The sequence below is a fragment of the Ascaphus truei genome, chromosome 1 (assembly GCF_040206685.1).
Source record: "Ascaphus truei isolate aAscTru1 chromosome 1, aAscTru1.hap1, whole genome shotgun sequence".
NCBI lineage: Eukaryota > Metazoa > Chordata > Amphibia > Anura > Ascaphidae > Ascaphus > Ascaphus truei.
In genome coordinates, this window is record NC_134483.1 from 98,344,068 (window position 1) to 98,363,420 (window position 19,353).

At 36.7% G+C, this 19,353-nt stretch overlaps 1 protein-coding gene across 2 annotated transcripts in view; it reads left to right on the forward strand.

The window, feature by feature from the left end:
• VCAN (versican) overlaps positions 1–19,353 on the forward strand; it is a 119,913-nt gene that overhangs the window by 75,795 nt on the left and 24,765 nt on the right. The window contains exons 8-12 of one of the 2 annotated variants that reach the window (XM_075592562.1): positions 1,493–10,093; positions 12,078–12,194; positions 14,277–14,390; positions 17,422–17,580; positions 17,957–18,039. In XM_075592562.1, the coding sequence (XP_075448677.1) occupies positions 1,493–10,093; positions 12,078–12,194; positions 14,277–14,390; positions 17,422–17,580; positions 17,957–18,039 (9,074 nt within the window). The remainder of the gene's footprint in view (positions 1–1,492; positions 10,094–12,077; positions 12,195–14,276; positions 14,391–17,421; positions 17,581–17,956; positions 18,040–19,353) is intronic. The other variant, XM_075592569.1, reaches the window with a different exon arrangement.

The window sequence follows — 19,353 nt, forward strand, 5'->3', positions numbered from 1 at the left end:
ATTATCTCTAACTGAGAAAATGAAATAGTACAGATGTGTGTTTTCATCATTGAGGTTTTTGCTTAACCATGTAAATATTAAAATAAATAACACAATTATAATACCTTCTTGTGGCCATTTCTACCAGTTATGCTTTGGCTCCCCTCTATTTCAACCAATTCCCTTTACAGTGAATGGCACATGGAGTGTTTGCCTGTGTCCAGCCTATACCTGTGTTCTAATCTCTCCTACTGTTAGCACACACAAGGCACAACCCCAAAAGGAGTGTGACTGCATAATTGGCAGGCCACATTCTCAGCTTTAATATTTTACTTTTAACATTTGAAACTATGCAAAGATTATACTTTATCAGTCATTACACTACCAGATAGTTATATATGCTGTGTTGTTTTTATGCACAACTGTATTAAAATCATTCATGTTTGCAAAAGGCCATGATTACTCACTGACACATGCAATATTTTCTTTAGAAACCTCAAGAAATGTGGTGCATTGGAAACATCTAGTTGATATTTCTTATGGTTGGGGCATATTTTTTTTTATTTACAAAAATATTCTGGTGCAAGATTATATTAATGATAATGAGATTACTCTGAAGTGTAACAGTACCAAACTGCACAGGGTTTGCGAAATCATTCAAAATAAAGGTACAAAATAGAATTTTAAGTTGTTGAAGATGACAAATGTGTTGAGATTGTTGTGTAAGCTTTACCCGTCCTGCTGATTCCATGCCTTGGTTGAGCAGAAACAAAGAGTAGCAGTTGGTATTCATGTAGGAATAGACATACAGTATAGAGGCAGGGCTTTCTGTAATATAAACATAGATACCAAAGCATTGTAAGGGATTGCAATTAGGACAACGTTGGACATTTGTTAGACTTTGGGAGGTATTGCATTATTCTAAACACACACTATGCTATTGTGTAATGCCTTTGATTCTATCTCTATGCATTTAGTACAGAAACATGCTAAGTAAACAATATGTGCAATTATGGCATAACAAGAATAATCATTTGAAGACAGGATGTATACTGAAAAGCTACCATACCTTTGCTGTTTGGCATTTGAACATGATTGCATGCAGATAGAAATTCAGAGTTTGGCTAACTGTGAATTAAGTGGGTGAAAATAGTGCAAGCTAAAGCTGCTGGTTGCATCATAAGTTTAATCAAATTATATAGGTTTAGAATAATAAAATTTATTATTTTATAATTTTATAGACATTTCTGAATATGAAATCACATTATATCTACAGCATTGTGCTACCAATTTTTCGGTTGTCTGCTATGCTACATTGTCTTTGTCCATCATGTTCATTATATTCAGTCATTATTTTTTTTTATTAATAGCTACATCGACTAAGTGATTTGAAAAAAAAAAAATGCAATTATAATCAAATACATTACTGATACCCATTTTATATTGACTTGTCAATTGCATTAAAACATATGTACAAACTAAAAATTATAAATTACTATTTGTTTTTTATCAGGCCCATTGGATCCACTTCTTAATGCATTGCATCATTCAAGAATTGGAACATCACATGAGAATGGTTCCAGCGAAGATTACTCAATTCCTCTAATAATTGAGTTTCTAGATTCAGATCTGGATGAGGAGCCAGACTGTGAAAACTCTACTGATGTTGTAACATCCCCATCTTTAAAGTTTATCAATGGAAAGAAAGAGATTATTACTGCTCCAAAAGATTTAAAGGCAGAGGAGGCTAGAAGGGACAAAATTGAAAGTGTTACACCTTCAGAGAATGCATCAGTTACACAACTGAGTGAAGTTACTGAAACACAAGCACCTACCATGATTCAATCATCGGAATTTAATTTAACTGAGTCACTGTTAGTTATTGGGAAACCTAGGACACGTGGAAATATACAAGATCCTGAATACAGTGGTGATGCAGAACATTTTATTGAAGAAAAATCTACTCTACAACCATCATCGAGGGATGAAAAGACTACCACACAAGAAGCACGTGTAGCTCAAATTAATGAATCATTTCCTTTATCTATGTTTGAATCATCAGGAGATGCAGATTCTGATTTGAATGGAATTAGTAACACTGAACCAGGCACGGTAATTAGTAGCACGGAACCAGGCATGGTAATTAGTAGCACTGATAGCATTAAATCAAGCACTGAAACAGTTGATCCTTTTGAGATATCTCCAGCCAATCAAATTCTTGAAACTCTTACACCAGAGGCAAGAGAAATGATTTTACTGGCAAAAACAGAAATCCCACTTAAAGAAGATCATTCAATCCGAACTGTTTCTCAAGTAGAAGATGTAGTGGAGACAACTGATCTATTGAATATTTTGAGAAGTTCCACTGCATTTATAATACCGGAGGGCTCAGGAGATGTTGGAGCAGAGTATATTCTTAATATAACAGCTACCGTGCAAAAGTCTGAAGAAAGCAAATATTTCCCAACTGAAGCCTCTATTGAGGTCGGTACCCTGGAACCTACAAAATCATCTGAAATAAAAATGTATCCAACTAAAGACACCCAATCTGTTTCATCCTTCCCTGAACAGGGAACACAAAGGATTACGTTGGGCACAGAAGCCCCACAACCTCAACAAATCATATCTACCGATGGAGAAAAAAAAGAAAGCCCATCCATTTTAGCAGAATATATAACTACAGTTGAGCCAAAAAGATTAGAATTGGCTGATGATGAAGAAGGGTCAGCTAAACATGATGATATTGTGGAACAAAATCCCACTCTTAGTACACTATTTGCAACAGAATCCTTCCAGACAATAACCGAATCTATAACAGCTGACAAAAGAGTGCCTTCTTCCTCGCCGGTCTTTGAAGAGAAATCCTTCACAGATCCCAGTAGCATAAAGGAAGATATTTCAGATAGGACCTCCCAAAAAACAATTAGTGCTATATCACCTATCACAGATGAGAGTTCAGGAGATATTAACATAGTTCATATATTAACTACTGAACCTCCTGCACAGACAAAAACTGAAATACCTGAGAGACAAATGCTTCAGCGAGAGGAATATACTATTACTACTATTTCACCTATGGATATAACTACGGCCGAATTTAAAGAAGACGTGACAAAACTGTCAACTGATACAAAAGAAGTAGATCTCATTTTCAACTCTGGTGATGATGAATCTATTCCAGAAATTGTTGTAGCAAGCACCATTAGGACTTTACAGCTTGCAACAGATTCAGAGAAGACTGATGGTAAAGAGGCCAGTTTAGTAACATATACTGCATCTGTGACAGAATCTACACAGACAGATGCTAAAGAGGTTACTTTGCTTCCTGTCTCCACAGATAAAATCGTTACACACAACAGAAGCATCACAGATGTAATCTCACTCACAAAAATAAGCTCCGGTTTACCATTTGTTGATCAAGGTTCAGGAGATCAACAAGAATTGTTTACCGACTTTTTCATCAGGACTTCTGAACCAAAAACAGAAATTACATCTGAAAAAGATATAGAAGTTATTACCACAGTTTCTCCAACTATAGAATATACAGAGAGCGCAGAAGCAGCAAAACTTGAATTTGGTATTGAAGTGGAAAGTCTCACTGAAGAAGCAGAGACACTAGAATCCAACATAAGTCTAAGCACAGAAGCATCTGAAATATCAAAACCTGGAATAATGGAAACTGAAGTCACGACAGCATTCCCCAGCAGCACTAAGGAACAGATTTCAAAAGTCATACCCCAAGAAATATTTAGCACTGACTCACCATTTATCGATCAAAGCTCAGGAGATCAGGACGACTTGTTCACCACTTCTTCTATCAGGGCAACTGCAACAAAAGCTAGGATACAGTCTGAAGAAGTTAGCAAACTTGTTATCACAGTTTACCCAACTAAAGAATACAAGGAGAGTTTGGATGCACACACAATTGAAACAGGGTTTAAACTGGAAATTCCCACCAAAGAGGCAGAAGCATCAGAATCCAAAATAAGTTTCAGTACAGATGCACATGAAATATCCAAAGCTGAGACGAAAGCAACTGGCATTATGACAGCACATGCCACTAGCACTAGTGAACGCATTACAGAAAGTCCACTGAAGGAAATAATCAGCAGTGGTTTACCATTTATTGATCAAGGCTCAGGAGATCAAGGAGACTTGTTCACAGATTCTTTGATCGGGACACTGGTGCCAAAAACTGAGATTAAATCAGAAGAGAGTAAACATATAAGCACAGGTTTGCCAACCACAGAACATACATATAGTGTGGAAGCAGAGAAAACAGAAATGGTAGAAGCAACTGATGTCATGACAGCACACCCCAGCACAATAAAAGAACATATTACAAAAGCCCCACCCCAAAAAATAACTAGTACTGAATCACCACTTACTGACCAAGGCTCAGGAGATCTACAGGACTTGTTCACAGATTATTTTACTAGTGCTCCTACACAAAAGGCTGGCATACAATCTGAAGAGGATGGGGAACTTGGCACCACTACAAAACAATATACAGAAAGTATTGAAGCAGAAAAAATAGAATTGGGAACTCAAGTGAAAAGTTCAGGAGAAGAAACAGAAAAACTTAAACCTCAAATAATTTCTAGCACATATGCACCTGAGATGTTATATGCTGAGACAAAGACTGCTGATGTAATCACAGTACTCCCTAGCAGCAGCACGGCACATATTACAGGTGTCTTACCACAAAAAATAAGTACCACTGATTTATTATTTATTGAACAAGGTTCAGGAGATATAGACAAACTGTTTACAGATTCTATGATAAGGACACCAGTGACAAAAACTGAGATACAATTTGAAAATGATCATGAACATATAAGCACCGGTTTGCCACCTACAGAACATACATATAGTGTGGAAGCAGACAAGACAGAAATATCAAAAGCTGTGGGAAAAACAACTGATACCATGACAGCACACCACAGCACAATCAAAGAACTTATTACACATTCCCAACCTCTAAAGATAACTAGCACCCAGTTACCACTTACTGAGCAAGGCTCAGGAGATCAAGAGGATGTGTTCACAGATTATTTTATTAGCGCTCCTGCACCAAAGGCTGGCATTCAATCTGAAGAGGATGGGGAATTTAGCACAAGCACAAGAAAATATACAGAAACCATTGAAGCAGAAAAAATAGAATTGGGAACCCAAGGGAAAAGTTTAACTGAAGAAGCAGAAACACTAGAACCCCAAATACTTTCCAGCACATATGCACCTGAGATCTCAGACGCTGAAACAATGACTATTGGTGTAATGACAGCACTTCCAAGCGCAATCAAAGAACATATTACAAAATCCCCACCACAAAAAATACTTAGCACCCAATCACCACTTACTGATCAAGGCTCAGGAGATCAAGAGGACTTTTCCACAGATTCTTTTATTAGCGCTCCTGCACCAAAGGCTGGCATTCAATCTGAAGAGGATGGGGAATTTAGCACAAGCACAAGAAAATATGCAGAATCCATTGAAGCAGAAAAAATAGAATTGGGGACTCAAGTGAAAAGTTTAACTGAAGAAGCAGAAACACTAGAACCCCACGTACTTTCCAGGACATATACACCTGAGATCTCAGATGCTGAAACAATGGCTATTGATGTCGTGACAGCACTTCCAAGCACAATCAGTGAACATATTACAAAATCCCCATCACAAAAACAAACTAGCACCCAATCATTACTTACTGAACAAGGCTCAGGAGATCAAGAGGAAATGTTCACTGATTCTTTTATTAGCGCTCCTGCACCAAAGGCTGGCATAAAATCTGAAGAGGATGGGGAATTTAGCACAACTACAAGAAAATATACAGAAAGTGTTGAAGCAGAAAAAATAGAACTGGGGACTCAAGTGAAAAGTTTAACTGAAGAAGCAGAAACACTAGAACCCCACATACTTTCCAGAACATATACACCTGAGATCTCAGATGCTGAAACAATGGCTAATGATGTCGTTACAGTACTTCCAAGCACAATCAATGAACATATTACAAAATCCCCATCACAAAAACAAACTAGCACCCAATCACTACTTACTGAACAAGGCTCAGGAGATCAAGAGGACGTGTTCACTGATTCTTTTATTAGCGCTCCTGAACCAAAGGCTGGCATACAATCTGAAGAGGGTTGGGAATTTAGCACAACTACAAGAAAATATACAGAAAGTGTTGAAGCAGAAAAAATTGAATTGGGAACTCAAGTGAAAAGTTTAACTGAGGAAGCAGAAACACTAGAACCCCAAATACTTTCCAGCACACATGCACCTGAGATCTCAGACACGGAAACAAAGGCTATTGGTGTCATGACAGCACATCCAAGCACAATCAAAGAACATATTACAAAAGCCCAATCACAAAAGATAACTAGAGCCCAATCTCCACTTACTGATCAAGGCTCAGGGGATCAAGAGGACTTTTCCACAGATTCTTTTATTAGCGCTCCTGCACCAAAGGCTGGCATTCAATCTGAAGAGGATGGGGAACTTGGCACAACTACAAGAAAATATACAGAAAGCGTTGAAGCAGAAAAAATAGAATTGGGAACTCAGGTGAAAATATTAGACCCCCAAATACTTTCCAGCACATATGCACCTGATATCTTAGATGCTGAAGCAAAGGCTATTGGTGTCATGACAGCCCATCCAAGCACAATCAAAGAACATAATACAAAATCCCCACCACAAAAAAAAACTAGCACCCAATCATCACTTACTGATCAAGGCTCAGGAGATCAAGAGGACTTTTCCACAGATTCTGTTGTTAGCACTGCTGCACCAAAGGCTGGCATTCAACCTGAAGAGGTCAGTGAACTTGGCACAACCACAAGAAAATATACAGGAAGCGTTGAAATGATAGCACAACCCAGCAGCAGTACAGAACATATTACAGGCGATCCACCTCAAAAACTAATTGCTACTGATTTGTTATTTATTGAACGAGGCTCAGGAGATGAAGGCAAACTGTTCACAGATTCCTTTATTAGAACTCCTGTACCAAGCGTGGAGATAAAATCTGAAGAAGAAGGTGAACGTATTAGCACAGGCTCGCCAACTACAGAATACACGGACAGAGTGGAGCCAGAAAAATTTGAATTAGTTAGTGATATGGAAAGCTCCACCAAGAAAGTTGAAACACTGGTGCCCAAGATGAGCTTTAGCACAAAAGCGTCCAAAATAAGGATATCTGAAATAAAATCAACCATTGATACGCTACAAGTATCACAATCACATACTAAAGATGGTATATCATCTCCTATAAATCTAGAAGATGAAACAGAATTCCTAACTGGATATGGTAAAACACCTTCTTTAGAAGTTATGGAAGAAAGCACTGTTAGCAGTATGTGGGTGGAAACTGAACCAAAAGAATCTATAAGTGAAGGGATTAGTATTTCACCCTTAGCTACTGAATTTATTTTAGACTATAAATCAAGCACAAAAATTTCAGATGAGCTTCGTTCATCAACTGTGGAGCAAGACACAAGACTAGATTTAAAGACACCGACTTCTATTATACCTCAAGAGTCAGTAGAACCCATGTCCACAGAAAAAAAATATTTTGCCGAAGAGGGATCTGGAGATATATTTTCTGAAATCAGTTCTACAACAGTTGTAGTTTCAAAGGAGCATATTTCTGAAAGAACAGAACAACTATTGTATACTATACCTACTATAAAAGAAGAAATAGAAGTTACTAGCACAATTGGTGTTAAACTTTTAATTGATGCTCAGACTACAGAAATGTATCAAGACTTAAGTGCAGACTCTACATGGAAAACCACTGAATTATACATACCAACAACACAGCAAACAGAAATGAGTTCAGAGGAACCTAAAATACTTTCCACTGAAGACTTTAGATTAAGTGTTAAAGAAAAGGAGAGTGAAGTCCTTGCTCCAACTACAGAAGTTACTAATATAACTACAGCCTCTGATACAGAAGGCATAACTATAACAGTGAGGCCTACAAAAACGTTAAAAGAAATTATTACTGATGCATTTTCAGGGCAAGGTTCTGGAGAAGATACATTTATCGACCAATCTAATGTTATTGCAACCTCATCTTCAGTTTTTATTAATACAGATGATGCCTTTAGTACTATACCACCAAGCACATATGAGCCTCACAGTGTAGAATCATTGCTTTTAACAGAGAAACTAGAAGAGTTTGAAACTAAGAGCACTAGGCTAGAGACAGATATTGATCCAGAAACAAGTTCAAAAACGTACGTAGATGCCAAATTATTGCAGGTGACTGAAAGTGGTATCTATGATATAGAATCCCAAACAGTACCAGTTGTAAGTGTCGATGTTTCAACGCAAAAGCCATCAGAGATAACAGCAAATGAAGCTTTTAGGGCCATACCAACTAGAGCTCCTGGAACTCTTAGCCCTCATCTCAAAAAGACATTTACGACAGCTTTCACTGATATTCTTGAAAGTTCTGGAGAGGGGTCTGGCATAGAATTATTTTCTGAGTATGATGTGACTACTAAAGTACCTCTCCAGTCAGAAATTATTCCAAGTGATTCTGCTTCGATGATTCCTATTGACAGTACAGTTCCAATTAAAAATGATGAAATCACAACAAAGCCCACTGATGAAAAGAAAAGCACAGAAAGAGTCCCAATATTTGTTGGCAGAGAATTTGAGGAAACAGTAACTACAGACATGACAATTGTTGAATCACCTGAAACAGAAAGCACATCTGATGTAACGAGAATCAGAGATATGGACCAATCTAGTATACCACGTGAAGAAACATTAGATTTAGTAACAGAAATACAGCCATATTTTAAATCAAATATGAGTGTGGGTGTTGAAGTAAGCAAATATCCATCTACTCCAAGTACTCACTCTATTCATGTTGAGTCTGTAACAGCTCAAGAGAGGATCGTAGCGGACCAAACAGAATCTGAAGAAATTCAGTTTACCACCAGGACTTCTATCTCTCCACATGTATCTGAAGTGGATGATATGTTTTCATCAGTATCATCATTGGCTACTCCCACTGCTCCCACAGATCCCATTGATAAGACCACAAAAGTTCTATTTGACACTGAATATGGGTCAAAGGAGAATTATATTGAGGGTGATTTTGAAACAACTAGACAGGCAAAGAAGCATACAACAACAGATGAAAGTAAAATTGCATATTCAACTGGGGACTTACAAGAGGTAGACATGAGCAGAACAAGCATACCTACATATACTCAGGAAGGTCAGACAACATATCTACCTGAGGAAAGTGGGGCAGTGGAGCAGGAAACTGCCCCAGCAGTCACTCATGAGCTAATTCCAACGTCTCCTGTGACTGTTATTCTTGTCAATGGGGCTTCTGACTATACTGGAATAATTATTCCTAGCACTTTGCCATCTGCTGGTTCAGGCACTGACCACGTTGTCTCAGAACAGGAAGTTAATGCAGATATTGCAGTCACATATAAGCCATCAAGTATAGAGTCTTTTGATACCACAGAATCTCCTTTAGACTCTTCAGAAAGAGAAACTGAAAGTGTTTCTGACTTTACTGAACAAGTAACAAAAGAGACCGAATTTGTAACAGAATCAAGTCACCATGAAAATGATCTCAGATCTGATTCTTCTACATCTACCCCCTTTGCCATTGAGGTAGAAATAGAAAATGTGTCCATTACATCTGAGATTCCTCAACAGGTAGTATCCACAGAAGAATCAAACAAAGAGAGTGATACAGATGAAAACACCTCAGGGGATGCTTTACAGTTGCTTTACTCAACCTCAAGTTCAAATTTGAATGAAAGACTAGAATACACTGATCATACCATTGATCACAAAGCTGAAGAATCATTAACTACACCCTCTCAATCTTTAGATAAAACTGTTGAAACTCAGACTGCCTTAGTTGTACAGAAAGAATTATCAACAGTTTCTTATAATATTGCTGATACAACTGATGAAAGGACAATGGATCCTACTGGACAACCAACCGAAGATGTCAGTGATAGTGTTGAATTTGTATCATCTTTTCCTCATCTTGGGGGAGTAACACATGGAATTGACTTCCACATTGCCACCAGTCATAACAATGTTGAAGGAACTGAACTTCATATAACAAGTAAGACCCAAACATGCACTTATTTTTTTTTACCTTTCTTCCAACGTGTAAATGTATTTAACATACTGTATCTTGAGAGACATGACCATTATCCATTATCATTTAAATGTTTCATCATTTACACTGTTTTGTATATGTATGCCTTATATTTCTTACAGGCAAGTTTGAAAGGAAAGCAATTTCCCTTTCTGCCTACATGATCATAATCGCAATTCAAGCACTTCATCAACAGTTTTTTTTTATTTTGCATGGTGCTATTAACACTTTATCAAACCATTTCACTTGTCTTTACTTATGATGCTTAATGTGCTTTATGCTTTTTTATATTTGTATACAGTGATTTTAATATCGGGTAATGATATTAAACTGAAAATGTATTTGCCTTCCTATCTAGATTATACTTGTGTTAATCCTAAATCTAGTAGTATGCATGTTAAATTTATAGTGATGAGTTATCAAAACAGAGGCTTTTGCATGTTTTTAATCAATCTGTCTATTAGAAAATCTGCTTGAAGAAAGGACCTTAGTAGTCCTGAAAGCTTGCACTCTTTTTAACCACGAGTTAGCTATTAATGGTATTACTTCTACTGTTCTTTGTCTATTCTATTGGCTAGCACTGTACCATCCTCTATTTGTGTATATCTATCTATCTATCCTTTGACCCTTAATAAAGTACATTTTTTTTTAACAACAATCCTTCATTCTATTATCCTACCTTTCTTAACTCTGCTCCAGCAAGAATGAATGGCAATGCATTGCACTGCAGTGTAGGCCCTTCTATCAGCGGTGAACGAGATGAAAGAGTAAAAACTAAAGGCCCTTTTATTGTTTTAAATAAAAATAGTTTAAGACACTTCTGATGAAGGATTTTAAGGAAAACCACCACTATTCTTCTTATTAAAAAAAAAAAAAAACACAATACTTTTTGACAAATAGTGGTGCCAAATAGAAGCCTTTGATAAAGATGATTATGTAGGATAACATTTTGTGGAATAAGTAGATCGTTTTGATACACACAATATATTAACCCCATCAGTGCACTAAAAACCTGCAATCCGCTTATTGTACTTGTATGCATTTCCAAGGGACAGAACCTCATGAAATAATTGAATAATAAATCACGTTAAAAATGCATTTGGCTGTAATAACATTTAGCATTACAGTTTTAAGTCTGTAAAAAATGAATACATTTTTATTTTTTAACAGGGTCTTCTAAATGTACCTGTAAATGTAAAGACATACAGAACTTTTATCTCAATAGATTTCATAAACCTCATAAAAACATTTTATGGTAACCATTGAAAAATGAAAAGTTTCAATAATAATAATAATGAATATATATATACATGTATGTATGTATGTGTGTGTGTGTGTGTGTGTGTATATGTACACACACACACATACATACACGTGTGTGTGTGTGTGTGTGTGTGTATGTATATATATATATATAGATATAGATATAGATATAGATATAGCTATATATAAAACAAATGGGGCAGCCGGTTCTCCCAATACCATAAACAGTTTGCGGTGCATGTCCTATACCAATAGTAAGAGAAAAGTAATCCACTCCAGCAGGAGCAGACACAAGACAGCACCACCCTGAGGAAGGTCCCACGAGGACCGAAACGTTGGTCATGTTTGTGCTATGTTTATTTTTGAATACAAGTTTTCTTACTTACCTTTGAGTGCTGTCTTGTTTCTGCTCCTGCTGGAGTGGATTATCTCTCTCTCTCTCTCTCTCTCTCTCTCTCTCTCTATCTCTCTCTCTCTCTCTCTCTCTCTCTCTCTCTCTCTCTCTCTCTCTCTCTCTCTCTCTCTCTCGCCATTAGTATATATTGGAGGGAAGAGTAGCTGCCTCTTTAAGACCACATGATCTTATATTTTCATACAACTAACAGATAGTAATTTGATATTTGAATTGACATACAGATATTCATTTGCTATAGCAAGTATATTTTTCTTCTCTGTTTCATCACAGCTCAAGACCCATGCAAGGAGAATCCCTGTCTTCATGGTGGTACCTGTTACCCTCGTGGCGGATCTTCATATATCTGTACTTGTGTGCCTGGTTTCAATGGAGAACAATGTGAAATGGGTAAATAAATCTTTTTATAGCATGTAGAGGAAGATTATTGAAGCCCTTGATTTCAATAGTTTATGCCAACAATTTTCTGCGAGCACGTGGATGGTTTATAGCTATTTGGGCTGTTGAGAGGCAGCTATCTTTATGATGACATCCAGTGTATGAGATGAAAGCATCAGAGCATCTTACATTTGATGTGACTCATTGCTATTCCTTCTGACTTCTGCTACTCTTGAAACAGCACAAAGGTAAACACCATTCTCGGTTGTTCAATGTTTTACCAATGTTTTACATGGCGTGACTGAGGACGAGGATAGTTTTTTGCTGTTCCAAGTGAAGTTGAAACCAATCAGTAAATGTAAAATTGTATTTAAATGCACATTAGTTTCTGTGATACTTCCAGTGTATCCAGTAACACCCTAAATAATATAATTGTATAGTAGATCTAATTTTTTTTAGCTCAAATGGTATAACTTGTGTAGTATAATTTGGATTGTGTATGTTGGAAAAAATGAGTCTGTAAAATGTATGGTGGTGTACTTAGTGGTTTAGTTTAATACACAGTGTGTATCACTGATTTAAATTAATAATGTTATCTGTTTCAAACCTTTATGTTGCCTTTGCAAAACGGCTACTCATTGTATTCATTTTCCACCAGTATTAAGTGATGAGTCAATACTGAGATTACTACCATACATAGTGTGCCAATGTTTTTACTATTGCCACTGAATTGAACTAATGATCTACTTTATTGTATAAAAAGATTCCAAACTTTGCTACAAAGTGGAACAAGACACCTATTCTACTGTAAGTTACAATACAATAAGATATGATAAAGTAAATCAGTCCTGTTACTCAGCAATCACTGTGGAATTCTGAAAGTCTTTTCCTCCATGTGGAGGTGGTTGGTGCTGCTTTTAAAAGGAGTTTTCCCCAACTCCCCAGCAGAATACCAGTAATGCTCCAAAAAATAAAAAACCCCGGAAATACCTCTATGGTGCAGGACCTTTAATGAAAGGACCTTTAATTAATTACATTTCCTGCACCATAGAGGCGTTTTCTGTGCGCTTTTATCTTTTAGAGATTTTTAGAACTTTGTTTCTTTATATGGAAAACTCATTCCTTTTTTACAGTTTATTTGCATTTATATTCCCATACATTTTAAAGATAAAGAAAGGAATTCTTAAACCTCTAAACACAAAAAGAGCAAGGAGGGTAATTCTACTGCATATCCACCGAAGTGGCAGCTCAGGCCATTTTCAGCCGAAAATCCCTATTGAAGTCAAGGGACTCAGAGATTTTCAGCCAAAACAGCCACTTCGGTGGATATAGCATAAGGTCTTAATTGTCTTCATTGTGATGTTGATTTTTTCCAACAAAAATCTTACACATCCTTTCCATGATCAGGTCTGAGAGCAGGTTTCACTTGAGTGGTTCATCAGATGACATTGTGCGCTGATCACATTAGCATGACATGTTATCATCTTAAGGAACCACTTCGTTTTGTAGTGAATGTTCTTTTTTTGTGTGAAAAAGTTCAATTTTAATGACAGACCTTTTGTGCACTGCGACCCACCAGTGACCCATAACTTGCTTAAAATATATTCTAAGTGATATTTTTGCTCTTCACAACCATTTCGCTGCTTCAGTACTGGAGAGGCTGACAGAATATTACTTTCAGTAAGGTATAGAACAGTTTGGCAGTGAAAAGACAGATTTACGCTTCACTAAGAAATGAAGCATAAGTGAAATAATACACTATTGAGAGTAGGTGTCAAGTTATGTGTTATTGTTTCTGCATTATGGGGTTATAGACACAAAGGAGGTTATAGACTAAAGTTTCAGAGTCTTCAAAGCTGTACAACTGGAACAAAACAACGGCACCAGATTTATCATCCAATAAAAAATATTATTGCTTTCAATAACATTTATTTCTGCAATAAATCTAGTGGTATTTCTATATTAGTTTACCTTCATTTGAAGGCCGGGAGATAAATATCCCTCCAGGTTACTGATGTTAAAAATAAAAAAACAAATATATGTTCTTGTTTAAATTGATAATGTAATACTAATAATCCATCTTCTTTAATGCAGACATAGATGAATGTCACTCAAGTCCTTGTCAAAATGGAGCCACATGCGTTGATGGTATAAACACATTTGCTTGCATCTGTCTTCCCAGCTACGTGGGATCCCTTTGTGAACAAGGTAGGATATTCATCATTGAAATTATCAGCAAGTCTTTTTGTACTTATTTCATGCATTTTTATAAATATGGATAATGCATAAATAAGTTTGTGACCTGTTTCCTATTAAATAATAGCACCACAGAACATTGCAATATGTTTGGATCTATCCAATATATTCAATAGTAATTCTATACCACAGTATAATGACCAGTGTCACATAGATCAATAGAGTAATACTGATATGTTTAACAAATAATTTGCTATTGTTTTTGATCATTGAGGTCTCTACTTATGGAATTTATCTTAACCCACAACCAGAGTGTGCAGACGTGGCTACAAACATATCTTACGTTTTTCAGTTTACATTTGTTATTTTTTCTGATTAGTAGATCAATTACTCGCAATTCACAAATACATGCAGAAGCAACAAATACGTTTCTAGTTCATCGTTTGTCATTAACTGTCCGTGTTTGTACACATTTATATTATGCATGATGGGTAATTATTTACAAACACTCCCACAATTGCAAGTGAATGCATGCGGGATGAAAGAGGTGGAAAATATCTTGATATGTTGATGGTCAGAGATGTACACTGTAGAATGAAAACACCACTATAGGCATCAATTGCAGGGTAAAACAGGAACAAGTGTCCCTTAATACACAACCCTCTAGTTATACTTGTGATCTACCTTATGTTGTCACCTTTCATTTGTCATACCACCTTTCGTGAATGAACCATTAGAAAGGGGCAGTGGATGGGTGATTAACCTGTGGAAGCTCAGGTGGTTCCATCTATGAAAACACAAAAAAATGAAAATAAAACACATCCCTAGCTTTAGGTTACTATGTGAACATATGAATGCTGCTTACCATGCATAATATTTTCTAAAATACTTGTTTGATTTAGAGCTGAACCACACTATTTTCAGCTCCGGGTTCCAAAGATACTTACAGTTGAGGTACCAGTGCAGTCATCAAGTTGCCATATCATACGGTTTAACTTCCTATTGGTTCACAGTTTTGTGACGATTTTGTTTTCTCAGAACAGGGAAAGAACTGCACCTAAAGCTGTACATATCTCTGAACCAGGGGTTCCTGGAATGGAAAATAGCATGCTTCAGCTCTAGAGGACCTCCTGGTCCGAATCCTGTTAAAAAACAAACACACAAACAAAAAAAACAATTCCAAATAGATGATCAGACAGGATAGCTGCTATAAACACTAAGCTCTAATCTATAATTGGTTCACTTTAATGCTTGGAGGACTGCACAATTAAAATAATGAGAATCTTCATGTCATGATCAGTGTGAGAAAGTGCTTTAAGGGGTCTGTCTATTAAAGTCTCCCGACTGTAAAAGTCGGGCAAAACCAGTGCAAAAAACAGAGCCATATTCATTAAAAAAAAGAATCCTGTTGAAAGTAATGGGATAAATCTGGTGCAATTATTTTGCACAGACATTTCCCCAGTTGTGCAGCCGGGATACTTTAGTAAATAACCCTCTAAGTAGTTAAATAAATGTTTCCTACTTTATCAATCAGTAACAGGTTTTGGTTCGCTCATCTCTTCTGGATTTCATTCTTGCTTTAGCTGAGGGCTATACAGTGGTTTGAGAACTGGGAAAAAATATCCCCAGCCAAATTTCCATTCTACCAGACAAAACAAAACCATATTAGAGATGTAGACACACTTGTCTGGCAGGAGACTACATTTTGCCGCGTCAGTCCTGAATTCACTGGACTTCAAGAACAGCCAAGCAGTGTGATCACGTACCACATTGTACCACAGGATGGGTGTGGGTTATTACTCCCATTAAATTTTACTACTTGCAGTTTGTCAATTCTGTATTTCATACTACTTAGCAATATGCGTCTTAAACTTTCTAAAATCTACTTACATCGGTAAAAGACTTAAATGAACTAATATGTTAAACATTAAGCCGTGCCCTACATTATAAATGTCATGCTTGCTAATTTAAATGCTTTTAAGGTTGTTAATACTTTTTTTATAATGTCCTATTATTTATCCATTTGCATATATAATATAAACTCCCCCATTGTCACGTAATATTTCTCAGAGTAGTGAGCACTTTTGCTCTGTTGGAAGCGATCACAAAATTCTGCAACTTTGTGGGATAAATCATAATCAAGTCTCACAGAGCAAAAAATATTGAACGACGTTCTAATCTGGAATTAACCCCAAATGTATTGACTGCGTTATTTAAAAAAAAAATTGGATATCAGGATATGAGTGTGCGCTTTCATTATTTCCTACAGGAAAGTACTGAGCCTATCATTTGCATATTGGAGATGTGCTGCTGCAATAGCACATACTGTAGGCATTGTTTCAGTCATCTATCAACTTTGTAAAAAAAACAAAAAAACAATACAAAATATTGCTTTCGATGTTTGTTTTCTCAGAAGCACATGTTCTCCTCCGGAGCTTCTAAAGCGATGTATAACACAGACACTGTATAACACAGACACTGAAACAGATGCTACTTAGCAAGAGTTGTCAGTTTGACCTGTTCTTTTGACGGAGACGCTGGGTGTGATATAAGATATGAAAAACAGGTAGTAGTAGTTAGTTGAAATCTGGTTCCAGAATTGGAATGCGCTTGTAATAGAACTCCTCTCGATTATACCAAAACACCTTCACATGCTTAATGAACATACGACCAAAACTATATCCAAATGCATTTTCTTACTGTTTCTCTCTGTAATTGAATATTTAGCAGTACACAATTATTTAGGGCATTTTTGATCAAATGGGTTATGTGGACAGAGAAAAAGACTGGATACCAGCTTATAAATATCATGGACTGGTCATCTTTATACAAACAATGGATATCATTTTGATTGTTGCTTTCACGATCATATGGCAAATGCTTCTTTTTCCGTTCATCAAATGTATAGAATAAAAGACACGAAAGCTAGAAAATATGATGCGTCTTTTCCTACCGAACAAAAATGAAATAATTTATGGTTGCAATATACTTAATTAGGAGGTGCTAATGTTTTTCACGTTATTTATTCTTCACTTCTTTATAGACAACGAAATCTGTGATTATGGTTGGCACAAGTTTCAAGGTCATTGCTACAAATACTTTGCTCACCGGCGCACCTGGGATGCAGCTGAGAGAGAATGTCGTGTGCAGGGTGGTCACCTGACAAGCATTCTAACTCATGAAGAGCAGGCCTTTGTAAACCGTAAGTATATATACTATTATGAGAGGAGGGGGAGGGATACTTATTTTTAGTGTATAGATCAGGGGTTGGCCAATTCCAGTCCTCAGGAGCCACCAACAGGTCGGGTTTTCAGGATATTCCTGCTTCAGCACAGGTAGCTCAATCAGTGGCTCAGTTGAAGATTGAAGGGATATCTTGAAAACTTGACCTGTTGGTAGCCTTTGAGCACGGAGTTGGCTACCCATGGTATAGATATATATACATAGATATAATAGATATTACTAATTACAATATTATAATTCTATAATACTAATTATAATAAGGCACTGTAAATACATAGTTATTTGCATTTATATTTGCATCAGAGGCATAATTCTTTTTTATTTATTTCTTAAAGGCTTAGGTCATGATTACCAGTGGATCGGTCTCAATGATAAGATGTTTGAGCATGATTTCCGCTGGACTGATGGGAGTACAATGGTAAGTCTGATAATATGCACAGATCATTTTGTTAAAGTTCTATAACTACATGTGGATTTGCAAAATCCCCAGTGGCTTTCATTGTATTTTGCAGCAAATCTTCGCATATACAGTATGTATGCTTTTGTGTATATACTGACACGCATGTGCTTAATGCTTTACAGACATAGGAAGCCAGATATAATTCAGAAATATATGGTACAAAATAAGCAGAAAGAAATCAATTAATGCAAATACTTTGAGATAAAAATCCTAGTACTGAAAAGCTCATTATTTATGTGTCAGATAAACTGCTTCTAATGTGCGTAGCAATTTAATTAATATGACCCTACAGTAACATCACAAGGGATGGAACCATGCGATAATCACCATGGTATATTCACCATGGTATATTCACCATGGTATATTCAATTTATGCTACAGAATGTTTTTTCTGTTTGTTCCGGGGGATTTATGGCATTACTTAAATTCATTTGTATTGATGTCAGAGTGTCAACAGTCATTTTTTTTCTTGTAAAGTATGTATAATGTTTTTTTTTGGCCTGGATAGCTGTTCTTATTATTAACCCAATAATCATTTAAGTATTAAAATGTGCTGATTTTAGGCTGAAAATCCGCATTAATGTCAATTTAATTAATTAATGTAAGTTTAAATCCGCGCGGATCAATCACAAGAAGGGCTATTTGTGTTTTTGCAGATTTTTTTTAAAATTATTATTGCCAATACACTCCACAGATTCTGCAACCCGTTGATGGATTTTTAAGAATCCACAAATGAGTTGCTGAATATACAAATCCGTCAACGGATTGTATTCATTGGCGGTTTTTGATGAATCCCTGCGGATTAAAACCGACCAAACCCATATGCAGATTTTACACAGCGTAACGAATTTTGGGGGCTAAATACGCGAGAAAATCCGGGAAACGGATTTGGGCGGATTCGCTCAGCTGTACTTTGAACCCCCAAAGCAGTACGCCTCTGCTGGAACAGTATAAAATGGCTGCTCTTACAAAAATGTCATAAGATCCATGCAGGGCCGGTGCCAGGGTATTCGGCACCCCAGATGAACCTTCAGCCTTGTGCTCCTCCCTCCACCCCCACCCCACCCCACTCCACCCCACAAACACAATTAATTTTCAGATTTTTTTCTATCTAACTGAAAAATTCCAATGTTATATCTAATATATTTTTTATAATATTCCCTCCCTCCCCCTCTCTCTCATTCCCTCCATCCCCCTCCCTTTATCCCCCCTTCTTTATCCCCCCCTCCCTCACCCTACCCCGCTCTCTTACTCTCTCACCCCCCCCTCACT